At 36.9% G+C, this 25,482-nt stretch overlaps 1 protein-coding gene across 9 annotated transcripts in view; it reads right to left on the bottom strand.

Annotated features, from left to right (window-relative positions):
* COBLL1 (cordon-bleu WH2 repeat protein like 1) overlaps positions 1-25,482 on the bottom strand; it is a 160,722-nt gene that overhangs the window by 10,723 nt on the left and 124,517 nt on the right. For 6 of the 9 annotated variants that reach the window (XM_067741709.1, XM_067741701.1, XM_067741702.1 and 3 more), the window contains 5 exons: positions 11,479-11,632; positions 10,957-11,031; positions 9,670-9,789; positions 4,592-4,826; positions 3,470-3,564 (listed from right to left, as the gene is read on the bottom strand). In XM_067741709.1, coding sequence (XP_067597810.1) covers positions 3,470-3,564; positions 4,592-4,826; positions 9,670-9,789; positions 10,957-11,031; positions 11,479-11,632 — 679 coding nt within the window. The remainder of the gene's footprint in view (positions 1-3,469; positions 3,565-4,591; positions 4,827-9,669; positions 9,790-10,956; positions 11,032-11,478; positions 11,633-25,482) is intronic. The other 3 variants (XM_067741706.1, XM_067741707.1, XM_067741704.1) reach the window with 2 other exon arrangements.

Below are 25,482 nucleotides of genomic sequence, written 5' to 3'. Positions count from 1 at the left end.
ACATTGACAAATTTAAAAAATGTTTTTATTCTGTAATTTTTTTCCATTTTGATTCTCTCTCTGTCTTTTCTATAATCCCTAGTATATTTACATTTTATACCTAACATTAAAAGGGAAACAATCCCAGCAAATGCTATCAGTTTTAATTAAGGAAGACAACAAAACCTTACCTTTAAGAGTTGAAGTAAAAACAGAACCTAAGTTGATTGTCTTATTAATTAGGTGTCCTTGCTAAATACTTGTAGAGGACTTTGTTTTCAGTCAAAATATGGGTGATTTCAACTACATAAAAACAATCATGTGGGTTTTGATTTTTCTCTGTGAGAAAAAATAACTATTTTTCTCATGTCTGAATCCAGGTAGAGAAAACAACTTCCCTCTCCCCAGCACTACCTTTCCTCTTAATTTTAATTCAGACCTCCTGAAAACAAAAATCATTTTCCAGTGTCTAGGTTAACAAAGCAACAGTTGCCAGCCAACAACATGATGGCAAAGAGTTGGAATGAGGCATCTGGAAGAAAACACAGGCTTATGAATGTGTACCACGTGTCTTGTACTAAGCCAAGTGATTTATATACTGTGCTCCTCCAGTCAAATGCCACGAAGAGTCATTTCTTCTGAATAACCAGCTAGCCCTCATCTTCAAAATCCTCAGTGGCCTCTCCTTTCAGATATGATTGTTTGCACAGCACAAGTGAAATGTGAGCCTTGGAAGTCAAATTGTGAAAGGATGTCAAGTATTTCTCTATAGTTTTATAATCACTCACTTTCATCTATAAGATAAAGTTCACTGCCTAAAATATATCATGAGCTATTTAAAATGGGTCCTCTGTGAAAAAAGAAAAAAAGAAAAGAAAAAAGAAAGATATGCATGCATGCATGCATGCATGCATGCAAAAAAAAAAATCATGTTGCCAGGTAAATTTGGATACAGTTTTTTTTTAAATCCTTATATTTTTAAACCCTGCCTAACTGCACAATTATTTGATCATGGTGGTTATATTTTCTATTATGTTGCAAGGTTCCTATATTACATATATAATTTAAAAATGGAATTTTTATTCTTCCCACATAAAATGCAACTAGTTATTCGAATACATATTGTCCATTCAAGTGATTTCTTTTCTCAGTGACTAATAATTATTAACTTTTGTGATTTATAAAATTAAGGACATGTGATTAGGAACCACAGAAGAGACACATCTCTGCCTGTGTTCTTATTTACTTGGTTCTTAAGTGTTTTTAATATCTATATGAAAAGTGGTACTCTCAATGCTGATATGAGCACAAAAGAATTTAAGAAATGGTCCTGGCACCAGAAAATGAGCCTAAATGTATTTCCTTTTCTCTTTCTAATTTTTCATTTTCCACTGAATATAGGTATATCCCAGTTGCAGAATGGAAACATTTTCCAAAAGAAGGTAAATCAACATAAAAAATATATTTTAAATTAAATCCCCTCTAACAAACCCTAATTTACTGGTTTTAGAACTCTAAGTTTCTATTTTTCACATTTTCTGTGGGTTACACCTACTTCACCATTATCTAACTGAATTTCTCATCAAAATTTCACAATTTCAAAATTTTCAATGATTGTCAGGCCTGGAAACCTAGAATCACTCCTGAATTCATTAGCTGGTCCATCCTCCTACATATTGATGATACTGCCAATGAAATGTCAATGAATGGACAGGCCATTTTTCAAGAATGCCCAGTAGAGGGAGAAGGTATATTTTGTACTATACTGTACTTCCCCCTACTCAACACTGACACCAACATCAACAACCTGATGAAAGGATGATTTAGATTAAGTATACAGGGTAGGTTAAAAAAAAGAGAGAAAAGGAGAATAAAACTAGTTTAAGGATAACAAATTATTTTAAAAATCACCTAGAGTTGACAAGGATCATTGTAAATCAAGTGCAAATCAAAATAAAGGTATTACGGAAATGTACTTGTGACCCTAGCACTAATATGATGCCAAAATCTTAGCAAAAATGATTTGACTATGATTTTTAAAAGAAGTAAACAGCTTTTAAATCATGACTTCTCAATAGAAATGCTTTTGCCGTCATAGCGTATGTTATAAAAAACTGAGTCAAGAAGAAAAAAGGGGGAAATCATATACAAGTATATAAGTTGTACACTTGTATCTCAGGATGGTATTGACCATGAGGAAAATGAGTCAGACATATATATTCAAATTAACCAACACATACCACAAATATAAAATGACATATCTATATCTATCCATCTGTCCATCTTGTTTGTGACATTGGGATAATCCATGTATATATATGTGTGTGTGTATATATATATATATATATATCTCCCTATGTTTTCTATGAATCTTAACCTAGTTTTATATATTAACATAATAGATTGGACTATGAGAATAAGCACTTTCTTCATACCCCCTTAAAATTCCCTGGTGGCGCAGTGGGAAGATCCCACATGCCGCGGAGTGGCTGGGCCCGTGAGCCATGGCCGCTGAGCCTGCGTGTCCATAGCCTGTGCTCCACAACGGGAGAGGCCACAGCAGTGAGAGGCCCGTGTACCGCAAAAAGAAAAAAAAAAAAACCTAAAAAAACCATTGTGTATTCCTTGCATCTTCTATTTGTATAGTATCATTTTTCTGAAATTCAATCCTAAATATATATTTTAACCATATCTCAGTATTCTATAAGGAATTCAAACAAAGTAGCAGATATAATTTCTGTGATCAAAGACTGTCCAATCCAATTGAGTAGTCGAGAACAGAAAACTACATGGCTTCTAGTAATCAAGTAACAGAATAAGTAAAGTGGCAGGATTTGGATAATAGTTGAATGACTGAAGATAGGTGGAAAATTATTTTCCAGGCAAAGATAAAAATGAGCATAGGCCTAATGATAGAACTGAGTGAAATATATCATGAGAAAGAGAATAAACTGTCTTGACTGGGGGGCGGGGAGTGGGAAATACTGGTAAGCACTATTACATAATTAGATGGTTTGGGCCTGAAAAATCAAGCAGACCAGTTTCACCTTAAGTATAGCAACCCGACTATGAACTAAAACAGGCTTGGGTTAGGGAGTCAGTAGAAGGAAAAAAGAGAAGTAGATCATAAGTATACACAGAGTATACATCTTTAAGATCCAAGATCTAGGTGAGATAACCTCTAAGATTTAACAACAACAACATGAGAACACATGGTAGGTAGAAGCACATTTTGGAATCAACACGTATTGAACACATACTGCCTGAGTTCACATTTGAGGTTCACCACTTACTAACTGTGGGACCTCAGGTGAGTTACATAATGTCTTTGTGGCTCTATTATCCGTAAGATGGGACTAAAGTAATAATACCCATAAATGAGTTAATATACAAGATTAAATGAGTTAATATATATAAAGTGTTTAAGAAAGGTCCTTGGCACATAGCAAGTGCTATGAAAGTGTTGGCTATTAGTGTTTATAGAACTCACCATTCTCCTGGTTTGGGCCCGGTGACCTCAGGTTTCTTACACTGTCAACCACCCTCGCTTTGTTGCTTGAATTACACACCATAATGTGTGGTCCTCTGTAAAATATGATATTGTATGTTATATATTGATACTATTGAAACACACACACACATACACGATGATAAAACAGGCAATAATTTCCAAAGACAGATGGACTGGAATAATCATCTTTTTCTGCCAAATACTAGAAATTTAATAGCAAAGAAAGAATACAACTGAGGGGAAATGCTGCTATGAAACATTAGCTTTCATATGGTGACCCTGTTACAAAGAAAGATGTAAGAAGCTTGGTAAAATGGACACTTTCCCCAAGACAGTGTCTTTTTGTTATTATCAATTATTATCTTTTAAAGAAAAAGGAACTAAATGAAATGTACTCTCATAGACATTTTCCTTGCATCTGGCAAGGTTACCTTGTGGCAAGTCAGGATGTGAACTGACTTCATTGGGGGGTTTATTGGTGATACAAGAGATTAATTTGGAGACAATCCCATGCAAATTATAATAAAACTTTGATAAAATGGTTTATTTTGCCTACTTGATTTCATCTTTATTCATAGTGTGGCATTTCTAACAGAATGTAAGTATACTTTACTATAACTTTCGATTCCTAGGACCAAGGGGAAGGTAGGTGCATTCTCTGCTTCATAAAGTTGACTATAAAAATAATATTAGTGATTTAACATCATATTCTAAGAGGCAGAATTGTTTTATATAGCAGTTAGTAAAAATTCTTCAGGAGCATTTGGTGAAAATTGAAAATTAAATATTCCATTTAGGCCAAATAGGTAATAGGCAAAACAAACGCAACACAAACAAAAATGCTAATCTTCATACAAAATAACTACGTTATGGTTGGTCTGCCACAGGGATACCAGAACTGTTGGATTTGATTTTATTTAAAAACAATCACATGTAAATTGATACTTTATGAATAAACATTTTTTAAATGGTTGTAAAAGGGATAAAGTATAAGCTAAAGAAATGACTCTACTTGTGTTTAAAATATCAGTTCTACATTTCAGAAGACTAGTATCAATTAAACAAACCACCACCACCACGTCTGGCATACAGACTACTTACTGTCCATCTGTGTTTCCAGTTCCTTGTTTTTCTTCTTTGGAGTTTTGTGAGGACTCTCCAGTATCACTGCCAAGGGCTGAGTCAGGATCACTTTTCAGTGTATTTATTATATCAGTAGATACAGTAGGAATGTCTTGCGACTTCAGAGAAGTATTTTCAGCCTCATCTTTAGGCACTTCACTCAGTTCTTGCTTTTCATCTACCTCTTCAAGGCTGTAATCAGAGCTTATTCCAGCTACAAAGAAATGAAGATATAATCCTAAATATTAATTTGCCTCATTCATCCTGGGCAATCCTGGCAAGGAAGGAATTTTTAAAATAATAATTAGTTGGACTCTTTTAAATTCTGATTCAAAGCTAATAGTAAAATACTTTTCTAATGGTGAATAATTATGTTAACATATAATCAGATTATCTCAGACATACATTTCTAAAAATAATATGCTGTCTCTCCCAGTTTTATTCATGGTAGAAAAAAAGAGGTTATTTAAGCTCATAAACTTCAAGTTATATATTTCATTTAAGAATGTATCTTTCAATTTAAATGATTTTTACCTTGATGCAATAGCTTTAAATGTAAACAAAAAGAACACGAGATTTTTAGATTGGCTCCAAGTGTACTTATAAAGTTTGACTCAGTAATTATCAGTACTATGATTGAGAATTATCTGAGCATCTTTTAAAAATACTGATGCTCACCTCTAATCCACATCTGTTAAATCAATCTCTGAAGGGAGGGACCAAGAATTTTTTTAAGGTTCTTTCAGGTGATTCTAGTGTGCAACCAAGGTGAGAAGCCATTTACTTAGATGCTTAATATAATTTTTAATATACAAATAGAATAAGTATTATGCAATGAAAATTAATTTTAACTCCTACTCAGTTTGATTCTCAGAGGCAACTTCCCTTAACAGTTTTTTTCCTCTATATTATCAGAAAGTATAATGAGCATATACCGTTTAAGCAGATATACATACATTTCCTTCTTTCTCTCACTTCTTGGTTTATTTAATATAAATGGAAGCATAATATACCTGATGTTTTTCACTAACTTCTTTTTCCTCCACTTAACTATGTCTTAAAGGTCTTCCCATATCAGTATGTGTGTGTGTATGACTCTCTTCAATAGCTGTGGTTAATATTTCATTGAATGAAATTGTTTTATTATAATTTCCTAGCACTAACACCAAATGGCCAACAGGGTAAAAGAGGAGACATCCTAAGCAACTGGTGTCCACACTAGCTGTGAAAGTAAATTTAAACCAAAGAATGAGGTTCTGGATCTTTGCTTATTTTAATACAATTCAGGGCTTCCCTGGTGGTGCAGTGGTTAAGAATCCGCCTGCCAGTGCAGAGGACATGGGTTTGAGCCCTGGTCCGGGAAGATCCCACATGCCGCGGAGCAACTAAGCCCGTGTGCCACCACTACTGAGCCTGTGCTCTAGAGCCCGTGAGCCACAAATACTGAGCCCACGTGCTACAACTACTGAAGCCCACGCACTTGGCTCCACAACAAGAGAAGCCGCCGCAATGAGAAGCCCATGCACCACAATGAAGAGTAGCCCCCACTCGCTGCAACTAGAGAAAAGCCCGCGCGCAGCAACGAAGACCCAACGCAGCCAAAAATAAATAAATAAATAATAAATTTATAAAAATAGATAAATATAATTCAACATTTCCACTTACATAACAGCAGCTGAACAAAGTTTAATTTTACCACAATAGAAGGGTAAAAAGGGTAGTATAGCACTGGATGATAGTAATCAGCACATCTACAAAGTTTAACAAAAAAGTTTAACGTATTTGAAGAATATGTGAAATACTTAAAATGTATTTCTTTAATTGTATCTTTAAGCATATAGACAGAAAAGTATGCTATTTGTGCTTTTTAATAAATACGGGGAATTTTAATGACATTTTTATTGTAAATTAAAAAACAGATTACTTAGAAAAAACATTAAAGAATTTGACTTTAAGGGCTCCCTGGTGGCACAGTGGTTAAGAATCCACCTGCCAATGCCAGGGACATGGGTGTGAGCCCTGGTCTGGGAAGATCCCACATGCCGCAGAGCAACTAAGCCCATGTGCTGCAACTACTGAGCCTGCACTCGAGCCCACGTGCCACAACTACTGAGCCCACGTACCTAGAGCCTGTGCTCCACGACAAGAGACGCCGCTGCAATGAGAAGCCCAAACGCCACAACGAAGAGTAGTCCCCGCTCGACGCAACTAAAGAAAGCCCATGTGCAGCAACGAAGACCCAACGTAGCCAAAAATAATTAATTTATAAAAAAAAAGAATTTGACTTTAAGTAAATTTATATATAAAAATATATGTAGGGCTTCCCTGGTGGCACAGTGGTTGAGAGTCCGCCTGCCGATGCAGGGGACACGGGTTCGTGCCCCGGTCCAGGAAGATCCCACATGCCGCAGAGCGGCTGGACCCGTGAGCCATGGCCGCTGAGCTTGCACGTCCGGAGCCTGTGCTCCACAACGGGAGAGGCCACAACAGTGAGAGGCCCGCGTACCGCCAAAAAAAAAAAAAATATATATGTATGTATATATATATATATATATATATATACTTATATATATAAATCATGCTTTATCGTGACATGAAATAGTTATTTTGATGCCAACGTACAATATTATGCCTTTACAATAGCATATTACATCTATACAGTAAGCGTATATTTATATAATTTGAAAACTGTGTATCAAGGAAAAATGAAAGGCCATTATGGTTTAGATGCAAGTATGTTTTATAGATGGCTCCTTGGTATATATTAAGCTCTTTTGGAAATTATATTAACTGAGGTAACATTTAGCAAATTATTGATCTTTCTCCCTATTTCTCTCTTTACCATCACATGTGTTTTATATAGATACACAACTTTTCTTTAAAAAGTCGAGGTCTTCAACTTTCTTTAAGTATGAGGTCCTCACTGAGAAACTGGTCTCAAAGTATGAAGAATGAGTCACATGTTTCAGAAATCTTTTCAAATTATTTTTTCTGGGGTTTTATAACTTAGTAGTTATAAGCATCATACAGGTTTTCTTAAATATATATATTTGAACTGCATTCCTGTCATTAAAAGTCTTAGAAAAGGCTGTGATTCTTTTTAAAACTTCTAACCAAGAGCACTTTCACACTTTGTTGTTTGACTAGTACAGATTTTTTCCAAGCTTTAAAAAATATTAAATCAAGTTTGTTTTGTATGTGTTAACAGACTTATACTATGGCCAAATTTTAGAACTACAGCAGTAACAACAAAACGAAGTGGGGGCTGTGAACAGTGAATAATTTTCACCAATGTTAGATCACAACTATCATATTTCAGCTTCACATGTTCTAAGGGAAGAGAATTCACTTTCAAAGAACAGAGTATCCAAAACTTTAGTGTAGCTGTAAGATATAACAACTTCCACAATATGTTTAGAAAATTATAAAAAATCATTTGAAATTGTAATTGTTGAAATTTCTTTTACACTTACTTAGCTTTCTAATATAATTTGAATATATTTATCTTAATATTTTCAGTCCTTCTAAAGATTTGCAAAATTGACTGAAACAAAAAATAAAATTATTTTAAATTCACAAAATATAATATGTGTAAAAGAAATTTAAATAATTAAACTTAGTTTGTAGCATCTTATAAGTTATTAAAGCTTAAAATTTCACTAAGCCTTTTGGGACATCTTGTGTATTTTTCCTGGAGATGGTCAAAGGGCAGAATTGTTTGACAGATACTACTCTTTGCTAAAACAGAATTGTATTAGATTAAATCTATTCTGGTGAACTTTTAAAAAAAAAATTCATTTATTCAAAAAAGTGTTCACTGTGTCAGACACTGCTGTAATTTCCGACAGAGTTGTTTTCTCTTTCATTTTTAAAAACTGAGGTATAATTTCAGTAAGATTCATCATTTTTGGAATACATTTTGGAATGTCCAGTTTTGACATCTATCTATCTATCTTTCTGTGACCACCACAATCAAGATGTAGAACAATTCCATCAGCTTCCAAAATCCCCCAGGCTCCTTAGTAATCAACTCCTCTCTCTAACCCCAGCCCCTGGCAGCAATTATCCCTATAGTTATGCCTTTGCAAGAATGTCATATAAATGAAATCATACAGCATCTAGCCATTTAAGTCTAGCTTCCTTCATTTAACAATGTATTTAAGATTTAGCCATGTTGTTGCATGTATTAGTTATTTGTTCCTTCTTTTGGCTAGGTTGTAGTATTCTAACATACGGACAAACTATATTTTGTTTATCCATTCCTCAGTTTAGGGACATTGGGTTGTTTCCCATTTTTGACAATTACATAAATTCTATAATAATTCACGTGCAGGTTTTTGTATGCACATTCGTTTTCACTTTTCTTGAGAAGTCTTAGGAGTGGGATTTCTGGGTCATATAGAAAATGAATCCTTATTTTTACTTAAAAAAAAAAAACAACCTGCTAAAGTATTTCCCAAACTGGCCACACAATTTTTCATTCCTTTAACGAGTATATGATAGTATACTGATTTTAAACAACTGGTTTGAGGTGATAAGGGCTTTTTCTGAGTCACTGAAAAATTGAGTAAAATTATTTATGATAGAATTCAACTATTACCTAACTATGAAGTTTTGCCATATGGTAACAAAAAAAATTTCAATCACTTAAAAATCCCAATCAAAAGCAATACTATAGAAAATAAGCCATGCCTAGATAACAACAAAAGAGTAGTTCAATAAAGAAAAAATATATATGTATTCTTTTATATTTATACAGTTATATGTTGAAAATAATAAAGTTCAAACAGTTTTGCCAAAAAGCAGAAAGCTAAATAGAAGAGAAGCTGAAATCCTTCAGAGCCACTGATTTTATCATCTTACATGTTGCCATATTCATTCACTATGTGATTAGGGAAAACATCAAACTCCAAGAATTTCAAGTGAAAAGGCAGAAACTACTATTTTTTTTATAAGACATTTTTACACAAGGAATCAACAAGTAACCAAATCTAAATGTGATGACATCTCAATCTGTCTTAAACAAAACAGCAGGCAGGAAAGGCCAGGTCACTTACATGGCAGAGATGCGGCAGCTACCTCGGGCGTTCCAGGGCACTCCGATAGAGGGGCTTCGGCCGGCAGCTGGGGCACAGCGCACTGTTCGTGACCGGGGAGCCCACAGCCAAGGGAGGATTCTGCCAAAGAAGTAAAATCTGTGGAAATGGCACTTAGAAAACAGAATTAAGCAAGCAGAGACCAAGAAGCATTTCACAAGAAATTAGATATGTTAACTCACAATTAGCCAGGCATTAAACAAGAAGAGGTAAAAGGGGAAAAAAAGGAAGAAAAACAGCTATCAAGCAAAGTTTGAATAGCAGCCACTTTTCTCTAATACTTCCGAAATCTTCTCATTTCATTTACACAGTTCGATATTATTTAATAAATTTCCTTTGTGAAACAGAATGGTATCATTGATATTATTCTGGGTAAGACTTGAGAAAAATCATTACTAGTTACCTAATGATAGTGTTTTTAATCACAGAGGAAAGGAGAATTCTATATCAAAATCTTAAATTCCTAAATATCACCTAAGGATTAAAAGATTCAGGAGCATTTGGGTGCTTCTGAGTCTTTCTGTATTTGTGAATGTGAATTATAAAAATGAGGTAGTTATATTAAGCAATTTTTATACCTATCAAATTATTTCCGTGCTAAAGTACTGACATAGTAATATTCTATTTTTGATTAAACATTATTAGTCTGTCATATTCATTTACACCTAACTTTAAGCCTAACGATTAAGAAATTTTATCATACTTATAGCTACCAAATAGCTATTATTAAAAATATTAAGGAACAGTATTAGATTTTTACTGAAACTTCACTTATTTGGAGAGAATCCAAAATAAAACTATATAATAGAAAATATTTCATAATAAATTTTTACCATCAGATTAGGACAATATGAATTCACACCTACAACAGTTGCATAAAGAATGATGCTTAACACCTTCATGTAAGTTTTCTTCTGAACACACCAAGGTACATTCCTAACTAAGATGTGTCATTCCTCTTGGGGAGAAGATTAATAAATGGCAACCTGACATTGCATAAGGAAAAGCAGGAGACCTAGTAGGAAAAGCACTCAAGGTACCATTGCAGAACTAAAATTTTGATTTCTGTGTTTCACGCTCTGAACTCAGGGAGGGGAATATTTTTCATTTCATACTATATAATGTGGGAAATGAAGACAAAGCATCTGTATCTCCTTCATATACAGAGCATTACAACTAGATTCATTCCTCAACTGTCCTGGAAGTTCTTTCTCAGTGGTTACGTGATGTGGAACAGAGGTGTCAGACCTGGGCTGGACAGGCCCTCAGAAGAGTTTGCTTCTAAAACACTGTCTGTAGGAATTGCAGGTACCAACTGCAGGGCTAGAAGACAGAAGAAACACAACTTCTGAGCAAGTCACACTCACCAATGAAACAATTCCTTAGTACCTTAACTTAAGTCATTTTTATATAATTCAGAAAAAGATAGCCCTAACCTTATTAGAAGCCACTGTACTTGTCTAGCTATGATACAGCTAAAATCTATTTTGATTCCCAGTCCTACATGTAGTCAATCCTGGAAAGCCAGTATCTTTCTGAATAGATTCACAAATTATAACATGCTCATTTTAGGATAATGGAGCTGTACAGTTTTAAATTTATGCAGATTTTTCAAAGGTAGTGAGAATAATCAGGGACTATCTAAGCACTACTATTAAGTTTAAGTACTAATATTATTTAATAAAAAGATGTGATTTGTAACCTATATCATTTCTATTGTCTATATTAAAGAAAACACAACACTAATGTTAATGGGAAAAGTAACATTACCAGTCACGTGACTATTTTCATCACTTTGTTGCAGGGCTGTTTTGGAGGGTGGGGAAGGTGCTTTTCGCTTTGTCCTTTTCAAAGATGAATTCCCACCGGATGTGCTACCGAGCTGCAGAGAGCCTGTCCTCACTCTGCCTGCTCCAGAGGAACGCTATGGAAAACAAAGTGACCAAATAGAATCTCTATTCAGAAATGAACAGCAAACTTCAGGAAGACACTGACGTTTACATCAAACACATCATATGCCAATATGGAACATAATGGTCATTCATTCAAAAAGCATTTACGGAGTATCTGCCACGTGTCAGAGACGGATATGTAAAGAAAAGTATAATATGATGCTTCTCAGTAAGGTTAGGCTAGAATGGGAGGCCGGCATGTAAACAACTAATGAAAATGTAGAACACTCATAGGCAACGCAGTTAAAAACTAGCTTTCAAAGGAAAATCTAGAGAAAATACTGGATGTAAAGTAAGAAGTGAAAAAGGGAAGAATATCTGTACATTAAGACTGGCTTGATTAATCTTTCTTTTTGGCACAATACATCAATGACAAACATTTCAAAAATCTATATGTCTACCAAAGGCGAGGTCATTTGAGGTCCTCGACTCTATACACAGCTAATGCTCACACTCCCAGCATGCGACTGTCAGCAGGCTGGCCGGTTCCTCCTGGCCCATTGCCACGTCATCTTGCTCTTTCCCCTTACAACAAACCTGCTTAAAAGTGTTATAGTTTTTTTCCTCCAATTTCTCACCTCCCACCTGAACCCCTCCAATCAGATTTTTCTCAACCTTTGATCCATTAAAACTATTCCTATCTGTGAGATAATAGAAAATATATAATGGTCTTTGCCCACATTCCTGGCACAGAGCTCCTAAAACCCTTGAACTTTCCTAAGTGACAAGAACACTAGTAGCATCTCTTGTTCTAATATTGGTCTTGGGCCCCAGTTCCTGAGAGCTCCTGAAACTTTGTAATTTCCTGGATGATAGGAGTACCTTTTGTTGTAATGAGGCAACTCTGGATGGGCTCCTGGATGAGGGCTTGTCATGGGAAAGTCATGATTAGAAGCCTGGAATTTTCAGCCCTGCCCTCATTCTCTTGAGAAGGGAGAAGGGTTGAAAATGGAGTTAATGACTGATCATGCCTATGTGATGAGGCTGCCATAAAATCACAAAAGTATGGAGTTCAGAGAGCTTCCAGGTCAGTGCACACGTGGAGGTGCTGGGAGAGTGGCATACCTGGACAGGTAGTGCAACCCCATGCCCCTCCCCACATACCTTGCCCTATACATCTCTTCCATCTAGATGTTCATCTATGTACTTTATCATATCCCTTAGGAAACTGGTAAATGTAAGCAAGTGTTTCCCTGAATTCTGTGAGCCATTCTAGCAAATTAATCAAACCTGAGGAGGGAGTCGAAGGAACCTCTGATTTATAGCCAGTTGGTCAGAAGTATAGGTAACAACCTGGACTTGTGGTTGGCATCTGAAGTCCAAGAAGGGGGTCACTGGAATCTCTAATCAATAGCTGGTTGGTCAGGAGCAGAGGTGATAACGTGGGCTTGTGACTGGTGCCTGTAGTGTGTGTAGGAAAGGGAGGGCCGTCTTGTGGGACTGAGCCCTTATCCTGTGGAATCTGATGTCGTCTCTAGGTAGATGGTGTCAGAATTTAGCTGAATGCTGGTATCTAAAAATTGCCTGGCGGTGTGGGGAAAACCTCCACACGTTTGTTGAACAGAAGTGAAATGTTTTGTGTGAGTAGCAAAGGAGACTCACAGGGAAGAAACACACAGTAGGAAAGAACTGGGTTTTTCCCTACATGGGTAGAAAACTGAGTTTTTCCTTTACACTATCAAAGTCATCAATGACCTCCCTCATGACTAAATCAGTGGTTACTTCTTAGAACTCACTTGTTTGACATATTAGCAGCATTAAACAGTTGACCACCCTCTAAAATCTTCTTTTTCTTATACCCAGAATACTATTTCCTTACTCTGCAAAGATCTGAACTCTGTTTTCTGTGTTGGTTCCTTTTCATCTAGTCCTTGGACATATTCTCTTTAGAATCTATACTCATTCTTGGTAATGTCTGCTATCTCTGGGTTTTATGTATTATTTATATGTTGATGATTTCCAAATTATGTCTCCATCCTGGACCTCTGTCTGATCTTCATCTAATGTTGAAGCCCATTTCAAACTCAGCATATCTAAAACTAAGATCCTGCTAATCCTCCTTTCATCTCCCCCATTAAAAATAACCCTGTTCTCACAGTCTTCCCTGTTTCAATAAAAACAGCAAGTCATTATTCCATTTGTTCATGCCAGAAACTTTGGAGTCACCCTCCCATGTCCCCTCTCTCTCACACTCCATATCAAGTCCATCCTATTGGCTCATCCAGCTCAACTGCTACCACAGAGCGAGCCATTACTAAGACCCTTCTAATTGGATTGCTTCTTCCACATTGCTTCCCTAGAGTCCTTCCTCAATATAGCAGCAAAGGATCCTGTTAAAATAAAAATCAGGTGAAGGCACTTTGTTCAATACCCACTAAGAATTTCCCAATTGCTACAGAAAAGCTAAAGTCCTTGTAATGAGTTCTAAGGCCATTGGCGACCTGGCCCCTAGATCTCTCTGACCACCTCCTTCTCCAGGTGTGGAGCAGAGTGAGCCACACTGGCCTTCACACTGCTCCTCAAATGTGCCAGGAGTGTCCCCACCTCAGAGTGGTTGCCCTTGCTGTCCCTGTCCCTGGAATGCTCTTCCGATAATGTCTTACCCCATCATCTTCTTCAGGTCGTTTCTCAAATGTCACCTTTTCAGTGAGCTCCTCCTTGACTTCCCCCCGCCCCCGCTGCCTCAACAATTCCTATCTGTCTTCCCAGCTTGATCTTATGATCAGCATTTAATCACTCTCTAACATACCACAGAGTTGGCCTCTCTACCTTGTTTATTGTTGCTTCCACCAGGTTTGACTCTAAGGGCAAGGATATTTTTTCCTCCTATTTTGCTCACTTCCGTGTCTCCAGAACAAAGTCTGTCTCATAGAAGTTTCTCAATAGATTCGTGTTGAGTGAATGAAAGAAATGAACCAAATACTGCCTTCCTCATTTGCAAATAAAAGGCCTTGATAAACTTGGACTAGGAGAGTATGTAAAGCTTGGGCCATTCCAATCTTAAGAGACAATGTAAGTACAACTAAGGGAAGTGGCCTGGTTCATAAGATGTTTATCAGTCATTATGTCTTGCTATATACCACAAAAAACTTAGCAAATTTACTATTTTGTAATGTTATAATATTTCTGCCAGAGAAGAAAGGAAGCCTGCTCTCACAGAGAAAAGTTTGAGTTAGCTGTCATCACTGCCAGTTCTGTTAGGGACAAAAGCGGAAGGCAGCTCATCTCACACAGGCAGAAGCAGAGTCAGGTCCATATGGCAGGCACTTGGTGGAACACACCTCTCACTAAAGTTAACTCATGTTAACAAGGGGGTCAGACAGGGTGGCACCAGGCTGACCTTATCGGTAATCAGAACATTAAACTTCTTCCATTACCAGTTGGTAAACAGCTGCAGCCACCAATCTCCTCTCCTCTCATTACCCTGGGCCCTCCTACAGAACTCTTCAGACGTCTCCATAATCCAGCATGAAAAGAGTCAAAGCCTGCCACCCAAACCCAGATTTTGATTCAGAGTCACTGAAGCCAATTTTGATTAAATCAGAGGGTCACCCCCCCCAACCCCGTGGGTGGGCCCTCAACTGCTGCTTGGACCTCTGAAATAATTAGGAGAAGGGCCCTCGGCGACAAAGAGCTGAGAAAGAAATGTAGTGATAGATCAGCAATATTTAAATATCATTTTGAATAGGACATAAAGTTTAAATTAAAATCTTCTTATTGATGATATGTCTCTGTGTTCGGAAACCTTCCCTTGCTGTCTTATAAAAGTAAGAAATTTAGGGATTGTTAGAAGGCCAAACATTCTCCTAAAACAATATGACACTTCATTTTTTAAAATATTGACCTAAAACATCAAAAGCAGTAGAAGACGTCATTTTATTTCTTGATGAGTTTACTTCCGTCAAGCCCTATTCAAGCATGCCTCATTCCTATCACAGACCTAGTTTATCAGTAGGAACCCAGTAGGTGAACAAGAAGTAATTGGTGAATGCATGAAGTCATGGCAGCATTTGATTTTCCTTCTAATTCCATGCTGAAAACGTGTTTCTTACGTTTGGACCGATTGCTTTCATGTAGTCTGATAACAACCCGTGTTCCCCTTTAGGTCAGGTTCCCAGCCACTGTCATTTATTGGTCTGTTACCTGATAAAAGCAGTCACAACATGAATTTCTCAGACAGTAGTATCTGTTTAGGAGTTAGAGCTCTTAAATTCTGGTTATAATATAGTAAAGCAAATGGCACAGAGATAAAAAAAAAAAGGGAGGAATGTATATACAGAGGCTTACAAATTTATATGGACCTAATAACTCAAAGACAGAATAAAAATAAACTCATGTATTTCATTTATCACCCTAGAGGTCTTAAAATAAGCTAACTTTTTTTTTCGTACAGGATATTTATATTTCTATGGATAAAGAATTTAAAATTTGTCCAAATACACATATTTCAGTGTTACAAATGCTAAAACAGTTCTAATAGCATTTGTGAAGACAGTTGAGGGAATGCACGTTAGATGGGCAAAGCCATGAATGTCTTGGGGGAGCACGTGCTTTATAACCTTATTCCGTAAGATTTACCCCCTTCCTCTATTGTACGGGCATGTCATGAAAGCAAATGGACTTATGTTTCCAGACCAGCAACTGGATCATAGGGACTGAGAACGAAGACCTTTGAAGAGAACATGATTGTCACTGCATGTGACCAGGTCAACTTATGTTACCTGCATCACTAGATTCAATGCTATAATCAATGGTAAGAGCTTACTAACTTGGTGACAAAAATGTAAATTTAACAACTTAGAAAAGAATTTCAATCAGCTAAGCAGCAGCCAAAAGAAAATCAAACTTGGGAGTTATTTTGTGTTAACTAAAACATTGCTAATAAGACTAAAATGGAAGAACCCCAGGATCCTGTATCTACGGAAAACATCCTTCTCTTGGGTAAAAGCCTGCAAGAAAGAAGGGGCATTTGAGGTAGAAGATCTAGGTGTTCCTAAATAGATTGTAGCCAAGAAAACTGGCGTGTACCGTGGGATATGTGTAGAATATACGGCTCCAGCACACAAGCTTGCTAAGAAGTAGACGTACTAAACTACTGCAGTTATTTAAGTAAACACGTCATGAGCTCCCATATAAAATGTTGAAAGAAAGAAGGGCGAGGAAGGCCACCACGCATTCTGAAGCCCCGTTTTGTTCTGTGCACTTCAGGAATATGCTCCTTAATAGACTCCCAATAGCTCTACTCTTGCATTTCTCAGGATTGAGCTACCCAGGATTTTGAGTGTGACTTTGTCTAATTGGCGAGAAGCTTACAGAGGGTTTGCAAGTTGGAAGGCAGCCAGTGTAATGGTTACCAAACACATGAGCTTTGGAGTCGATGCCAGGGCTTGAACAGGGAACGTGGCATTTACTGTCCCTGCAACCTTCTGCCTCCTTCTCCACAAACTGGGAAAACAGTACCTGCTTCCTGGGGGCTGGGTGCTCACGTGAAATGACCTGTGTCAGGCACTTAGTGCTGCACCTAGTATACAGTACATGCTCCATAAGTAGTAGCTAATGTTATTACATGTAATTTGTCTATTTTCAAGTATGTGAAAGTATAAAAAAATAAGCAAATGATAGTAGTAGTGTAGAGGTTAGAGTCAAAAGTGTGGATAAAAGGAGGTACTTAGGGCTTCCCTGGTGGCGCAGTGGTTGAGAGTCCACCTGTCGATGCAGGGGACACGGGTTTGTGTCCCGGTCCGGGAAGATCCCACGTGCCGCAGAGCGGCTGGGCCTGTGAGCCATGGCCGCTGAGCCTGCGCGTCCGGAGCCTGTGCTCCGCAACAGGAGAGGCCACAACAGTGAGAGGCCCGCGTACCGCAAAAAAAAAAAAAGAGGTACTTATTCTAAGACTGTACTTTCATTAGTGATGGCGGTGGTGGGAGTCCTGATAGGGTGAGTCTCAGTTATAATCAACCTTAAACAACTTAGGAACTTGTGCTTAGACCACTGCACAAGCTAAATCCACTGTGTGTAAAACTCCACCTTTAAGTCACCTCAGGCAGCTTCACCATACCTTAAAGGAGTTTAATAAAAGCTAAATATTTAACACCAGTTTGTTAATTCTTAGTGAGGGGTACAGGGAAGTGAATTATAGTATATAAATCTGAAATATTTCATACATTTAATGTGAACAATTAAAACGAAAGAAATGCTTAGAACTGTCTTTAGCTTTTACCACCTAGCCAAGGTACATTTCCTTTGGTCAAATTATGACTGAAAATTTTTAAAAGGAGTTGATATCAAATTATGTTTAAGTCCAAAGGATTTACAACACAGGAAAACAGACAGGTTTCTTCTTACTATGGGAAAAGCACTTTGGTTAATAATTAGAGCTATTCAATTATTTACTTTAGTTAGAGTCACTAAGTCTGCCTACCTTCAGCAAAAACTGCACCTCTAACAGGAATGTACATCACTGAATTTTACAGTCTGTGAAAAGAAAAATACTGCACAGAGAAACAGAATTCACTAATGAAAATGGCAAGGTCAAGTTGACAGCCATGCCAGATAGTTAATCCTTCATAATTCACATCCAGATCAGAATTCACTGGTTCAAAATGGAACTAAATTTAGCTGAAGAACATAGAATTGAATGGTATTCAATAGATTTACTTAGTACTAGCTCTGTACTTGTCATTAGATCACTTATTAATCACAGTTGAATTATAAGATGTGGGTCACTGAAATCAATATATTCTGATTAAGAGTGAAGAATACAAATAGGAAAATAATAAAAAGAAGATTGAATCAAAGGATGGAAATACAGTGGCCCAACTTCAATCAATGACATCGTTAAATGTTTCTTTTTTTGTTTTGGCTGCGTTGGGTCTTTGTTGCTGCAGGCAGGCTTTCTCTAGTGGTGAGCAGGGGCTATTCTTTGTTGCGGTGCGTGGGCTTATTGCGGTGGCTTCTCTTGTTGTGGAGCGTGGGCTCTAGGAGCGCAGGCTTCAGTAGTTGTGGCACTCGGGCTCAGTAGTTGTGGCTCCCAGGCTCTAGAGCACAGACTCAGTAGGTTTGGCCCACAGGCTTAGCTGCTCTGCGGCATGTGGGATCTTCCCGGACTAGGGATCAAACCCATGTCCCCTGCATTGGCCGGCGGATTCTTAACCACTGCACCACCAGGGAAGTCCTGTTAAATGTTTCTATTAGAAGCTTTTGGATTCTAGTTTGTTTATAATACGATATCCCGTGTGAGGAGGAGTTGGGTTAAAGAGAGCTTAAGCAATTTCATAAAATTGTCTTAAAACTCATATAATATTCTTTTCTTTTTAAGGGACAGACTCCCATTATCTTTCTCCAATGCAGACATTCTCAATAAATGCTATAAAATATTATAAAATACCTTATAATTGACATTAGGGTTTCCTAATTTACTATGAATTAGTCATTAGTATCCTAATGACTGAACTTTTTCACATAACTGAAGGTCAAGCTTTAACTCTTAACTCTTGATAGAAGAATTCTAAAATAATTTTATAACTTAAACAACAAATCAATTTTCTTAAACGTCAAAACATATAATTATTATACCATAGTGAATGTAATATAGAAGTATAAGATATTCTACTGAATTTCAAAATAGGCAAAGCTCTGAAGGTAAGTTTTTCTTACTACAGTGAAATCAGTTTTATTATTAATTTGATCATAAAATTAGCACAATCTCCTATGAGATGCAAACAGTGCATACAATGATGAGGAAAAAAAGAAAAGAAAAATTACTGTAAATCTCAGCTAATACAGGTCACCTCATAGAAGTTTTGGTGTCCAGCCTTTTACCTTATACCTGTATACACACACACACACACACACACACACAAATGCATGTGTTGTGACTTGTATTGGATGAAAGCATACATGCCAGTTTCTTTCTTTCTTTTTAATGTTTTTTTCAAGCAACAGGTTATCTTTTGGTGGGTCCAGAGCAAGTTTATTTTGCTGCCTTGAATCTCCTTGTTCTACACCATTTTGCCCCTTGGACAGCACTTCCTCCAGACTCCTAAAGATCTAGGACTTATATATTCTATTTTCTTATTCTGTCTATAAACCTGTTTTAACATCCTTCATTTATAGCACTGAAAGTCTTGCTTAGGTCAACTTAGATTTTAAAAAGTCATCAGTGAAGGGGTATAAGAAGTAGGGGTGACATTCCAGGTACCAGATGATTGTAATTAGAGAAAGAAGAAATAGGGCAGCAGTATCAGAGCCTGGAGCTCTTCAATCCACACTATGTAAGCAGGCAACTGTTCTGCCCATTTTCAGGGTGTTTATCAATCTGCTGAAATACATTCTACGAGAGGAAGCAATGAGATTAGAGCTGGATTCCCTTACAGGTATCTAAATAACGACCACCACTCTTCACTTGTGACTTTTTGAGTTACTCACAAAAAATTAAATCTCTTCAGAGGATTCTGAGTGGCTGCACTTGCCTCTAGGTTTCTCTCAAAATCATCTAGTTTTAAACTCACGATTAGTCAATGATAACATCTGTGTTCTCTGGTTAACAAACTCATTAACCTGAGCGTATCTTCCTCACATTTTCTGTCTTCAACATCTTCTAAGTGATGCCCAAAACACTTGTACTGACTTTGGTGTTACAGTTAGGAGTTCAGGAAGAAAGATCTCAGTTAGTCAATGTTTCATTTTGCTATTGTTCTTTAGGGTTCAAAAATCTTCAGAGGAGTAATACCAAGACTAGATACCACTGTCTGGTAACACTGATCAAACCAAAGGTCCCTGCAGCAGAGCACTTTCACCTGTTAAAGGCCAATTTTAAATGACAACAACAACTTTTATTAAAAAAAAAAAAGATTTTATAATACCAGAGTTGAAAAGAGTTCTGGAAATTTAATTACAAAACGTTATTCTACAGAGGAGAAACCCAAACCATAAAGAAGTTCAATGGCTTGTTCTTCAAGGTAGAAGATGAAGAAGACAAAAGATGACCAAAAGCAAAGAAGAATAAGCATATTACAGATCCAAGACTCTCTCTCAAACCAGACTAGGGTTTCTTCTGCCACAATATCATTCTTTCCAGCCCTTCTCCACGCATATCAGAATAAAACCAAAACACGAATTTTACAACCTTTGTTACACCTATCTTTGCAAGCGTTTTACATTCTCTCCCTGAGGCAATCTGCTTTCATTTCATCAACCCTCCAATACTTTGAGAAACCGTGTAACCAAGTCTTACTAGTGGCAATCCCTTATAACGTTTTTTAAATGCCCAAAGATGAGGGCCTGAGTAGTATATCTTGAATGAAAAAAGACAAAATGAACCAGGAAAAAGCAGAGATCAGGATCAAGTTAAAAAAGAGGATGGTGGGGCTTCCCTGGTGGCGCAGTGGTTGAGAATCTGCCTGCTAATGCAGGGGACACGGGTTCGAGCCCTGGTCTGGGAGGATCCCACATGCCACAGAGCAACTAGGCCCGTGAGCCACAACTACTGAGCCTGTGCGTCTGGATCCTGTGCTCCGCAACGAGAGGCTGCGATAGTGAGAGGTCCGCGCACCGCGATGAAGAGTGGCCCCCGCTTGCCACAACTAGAGAAAGCCCTCACACAGAAACGAACACCCAACACAGCAAAAATAAATGAATTAATTAATAAACTCCTACCCCCAACATCATCTTTGAAAAAAAAAAAGAGGATGGTGGTGGGTTTCCCTGGTGGCGCAGTGGTTAAGAATCTGCCTGCCAATGCAGGGGACATGGGTTCAAGCCCTGGTCCGGGAAGATCCCACATGCCGCAGAGCAACTAGGCCTGTGCACCACAACTACTGAGCCTGCTCTCTAGAGCCCGTGCGCCACAACTACTGAAGCCTGCGTGCCTAGAGCCCATGCTCCGCAACAAAGACAAGGCACCGCAATGAGAAGCCCACGTAACCATGGTTCTCTGTGGTCATAGTGATCAAACAGAGGGGTGTCTAGGAGCAGGGCAGGAGAATACTCAACATCTATAGGTAACTGATTTAGGGCCTCAATGAGAGTAAAGGAGAAATCAAGGGAACAAGCTGGGGCCAACTCAGTTCATCCCAGAAAGAGAGTGAAGGCTGTATGGCAGGCATTATCCAAGTGACCTCACCTTTTTATCACTGTGGCTCCAGGAAAGGGGCCAGCTTCTCTCCACCCTGACCTCTGTTAACATGCTGGTTACCAGAGAAAGGCATGTCTTTGAAACCATGAGGTCCCAAATGTCACAGTGGTAGAAAGGCTAAGTAAAATTCATACTATGAGAACTTGTAAAGGAAAACCCTAACACTGATTATTTTCAATGATATTTTATTAACTCAGTATACGTATTTCAGAGAGGAAAGCTAGATAAGGAAGATAAATCCACACAAATTCCACAAATGACCTATTGTTCTTTGAATAGTACTGTTCTTTAAAATTTAGCAACTTTATAATGAGCATAGCTCTTTACGTTTAGGTCAGAGGTAAAGCTGGCACAAACCTAAACAGTAATTGTTCAGAGGATTTTCGTGAGCATTAAATGAGCAGCGTGGTTGAGCCGTGTCTGAAATATTAGTAAGTGATATATAAGCATTAGTCATTACTTCTGCTCTTGTGTGATTATGACCCTCTGAAAATCTGATGAAAACTACAATACAAAGTATGTCTTATATCTGGGGAAGCCTTAAAAGAGGAAGAATATTAAATATTATACTGCGCTGGTGCATTTCTCTACTGAATGAAACAAGTCATATTTTTGGAAGTACAGACAGCTGTATCCCGTATATCAAGCTGAAAATGCCATGACAACCACTGTTCCTAGGCAATTGGAGAATTATGTGTGTGGTCCACTTTCTATATAATATAAGTGGAGAGTGGAGGTAAAAAAAAAAAAAAAATCAAATGTTATGAGATAACCTGGAGAAAAAAACTAAAAAGGGGTATATTTCTTAAAAATTATAAATGCTCTGTTACAACAACCTTAATGACTGCATAAAATGACTAGATTAAACTCATTAAGTGAAGCTAAGACCAAATAGACTTGCACATTTCAAAATCATATAACAATCTATCATTTTATCTGCTTGTAAAGCATGATAAACATTAAAAGATGAAATTGGGTAAAAGATGAAAAATGTCAAATATTTTTAAAGAAACAAATCAGCTGTTAAAAAACTAACACTCTAAGTATTAAATTTCACTTGCATAAGAGTATATGGCAAAGAATTTCAATTTCTCAACATTTGAGTGTTTGCAGCAGAATACAAAATGAGAGCAAGTGAAATGCCCAATCAAGAGCATTCCTTATTGTGTTCCCAGCCAAAAGCCAATATCCTAAAGAAAACGAGGTGCCATGCTAGTAGCCCGGGAAAAACAATTCACTGTTGTGTACTCACATAACCAAGCAGCAAAGCCATACCAAATATGAAAAAATGAAGAATTCTCCAAAAGGTTCTGTGAATTCAATGGGTCAAGATTACCTACAGCTTCTGTCCAACTCTTCTTCCTCTTCTTCAAATGTAAAATAGGCATAAAAGGTTAATTTGTCAATAATACTAGGACATCCTTTGGCCACTGATTTCATTTAATGTGCTCTTCACAGATATTTGGTCAGCAGACACGGGACGGAAACTGCATTTCTGAACTTAGTTTCAATCCCAGAATTCTAAGTCACTTTTAATTTAAGTCAATGCCACTGCATTTCTGACTTCTGTCATGTATGAAGTAAATGACAATCTTATGTTAATAACTATATGCATTTTATGCAGTAATACATGTGATCTAGTCCATGTAAATGACAGCATGAGCCAGCTCTTACATATGTTGTTGTGCAAATGGCATTTCACATCTTCAGGCAGAATCATGTTCACAAAGTGCTTAAAGAGTACCAGGAAAAACTGCCAGAAATTTTCTAATTGGAGAGTTTTCTCTTCCAAATGAACACTTCCATAGAAGACAATGTATTTCACCTTTACAAAGAAAATGACACGAGACCTGAAACCATGTGAAAAGCGTACAGGGAGATTCAGGGACATGCAAAGGACACTGTAGCAATGACAGTAAGCTATGTAGTCTTTAAAATATATTCTTTAGGTGGATAGAAGTTTAGATGCAGAAATGTTCCCCAAAAAGGTTAAGATAAATTATCTTACTAACTGGGATCATCACTGAATCCTCTTTGGAAACTGCACAATCGGTTGCCAAAATTAGCTCAGAAAATCAACAGCCTTTTGTGTGAATATTTTCAGTTGATGCTCCAAAATCACTATCCGAATACCTTAATTTGCCAGTATTGAGAAATGCCTTAGAGGAAAGAGGCAAATGATTAAACACAGACAGCCAAAAAGCATAAAATAGATGTGGTTGATAATATTTTTTCCAAGCTACAGATAGACTGACTTACCTGTAAGCCTAAGGCAAATATAATATCAATGATTACTTAAAAGAAAATTAAGATAAAAGCTCAAAATGAATAAAACTGTGCTAATTATAAATCACTTTGTTAGGCATTACTGTTATTTATCTCTCTAGCTCTGTTTTCAGGCACTTCACCCACAAGAGATAAGCATTTGCTGTTTCTAATATAATGTAACTATTTCCAATATTTTCTTTCTGCTTTATTCAAAGGACTCTTTGGGGGGAAAAAAAATTGGAAAAATCAAAATGCGGTAGTTCTGTTAAACAGCGCACCCTTGTGGTTTATCTTACCACCTAAACAATAAAAATTACAGGATAAAGATATATCCAAAATTCTTCATGGACTTGGAAATGATTTTGCCGTGGTTTTTTCCAGTAATTTTTTTCCCAGCTTGGCATTACTTTTAATCAGTAAAAATAGTGCCTTTTTAAAATTTCAAATTCAAAATGAAATTGTTAAAATAGATACAAAATGTCTATAGTGATAACGACTCTTTGATTTTAAATTTAAAAGAAGCAAACAGTAAAATAAGTAAAATTCATCTATAAACTTATGTTTTGCTGAGTTTCCTGAATATTTTCATCTAACACTATAAAAAATTTCAATTCGGGGCTCAATTTTATTTATATGCCTTATGTAATGCACACTACCTTTTAGTTATTAGTCCTTAAGCTTTCAATACAACCTTGCCAAAATTCTGGCTTTTTTGTAAAAGCTTAAGAAGAATATTGCCAAGAATTACTTGGGCCAATTACTATAAAAGTAAATGTAAGCAATTTTTAAGTTATCCAAGTACTTCTGAAAATTTACCAGATCTACACATGAAATACTAAAATTTTATTGGACAGACATTCTCATTGTATATATCAATACTATACCTGACTGTGTGAAAGCTGTGGTTAAAAGTTTACTTATCAATTCTCTTGAACACCTACTATGTTACAGAATTTCTCTGTGAAACACAATTCCCACCCTCTGGTTTGGAAGAAAAAAAAGGGGGGAAATTTAACCATGCTATAAGCTTTAAACAATAAAATAACCTTAATGTTTATGTTTAGAGGATGGGGTACCCACCCCATAACATGTTATATCCATCAATGGAATATTTATTATGCAGCTTTTAAAAAGGGAAGCCCTTTATGTCCTGATAAGGATATCAAAAATATATCATTCAGTATCAAAAAGTGAGGTATAACATAATGCATGTAACATGTGACCATCTGAGAAAAAAATCATATGTAGGTTGAATATTGGCTGGAGTATATATAGATTATGTCTGGAAGAATATACGAGAAACTGTTAGTGGTTGCCTCTGGGCATAAGAATTTGCTAGCGGCAGGGTAGGAAAGGAGAATTTTCACTGTATTTTCCTTTTTATCTTTAGAAATATATATCATATGAATATACTATCTG

Source organism: Pseudorca crassidens, chromosome 6, assembly GCF_039906515.1.
Source record: "Pseudorca crassidens isolate mPseCra1 chromosome 6, mPseCra1.hap1, whole genome shotgun sequence".
NCBI classification, from domain to species: Eukaryota; Metazoa; Chordata; class Mammalia; order Artiodactyla; family Delphinidae; genus Pseudorca; species Pseudorca crassidens.
This window is presented reverse-complemented; position numbering and strand designations above follow the sequence as displayed.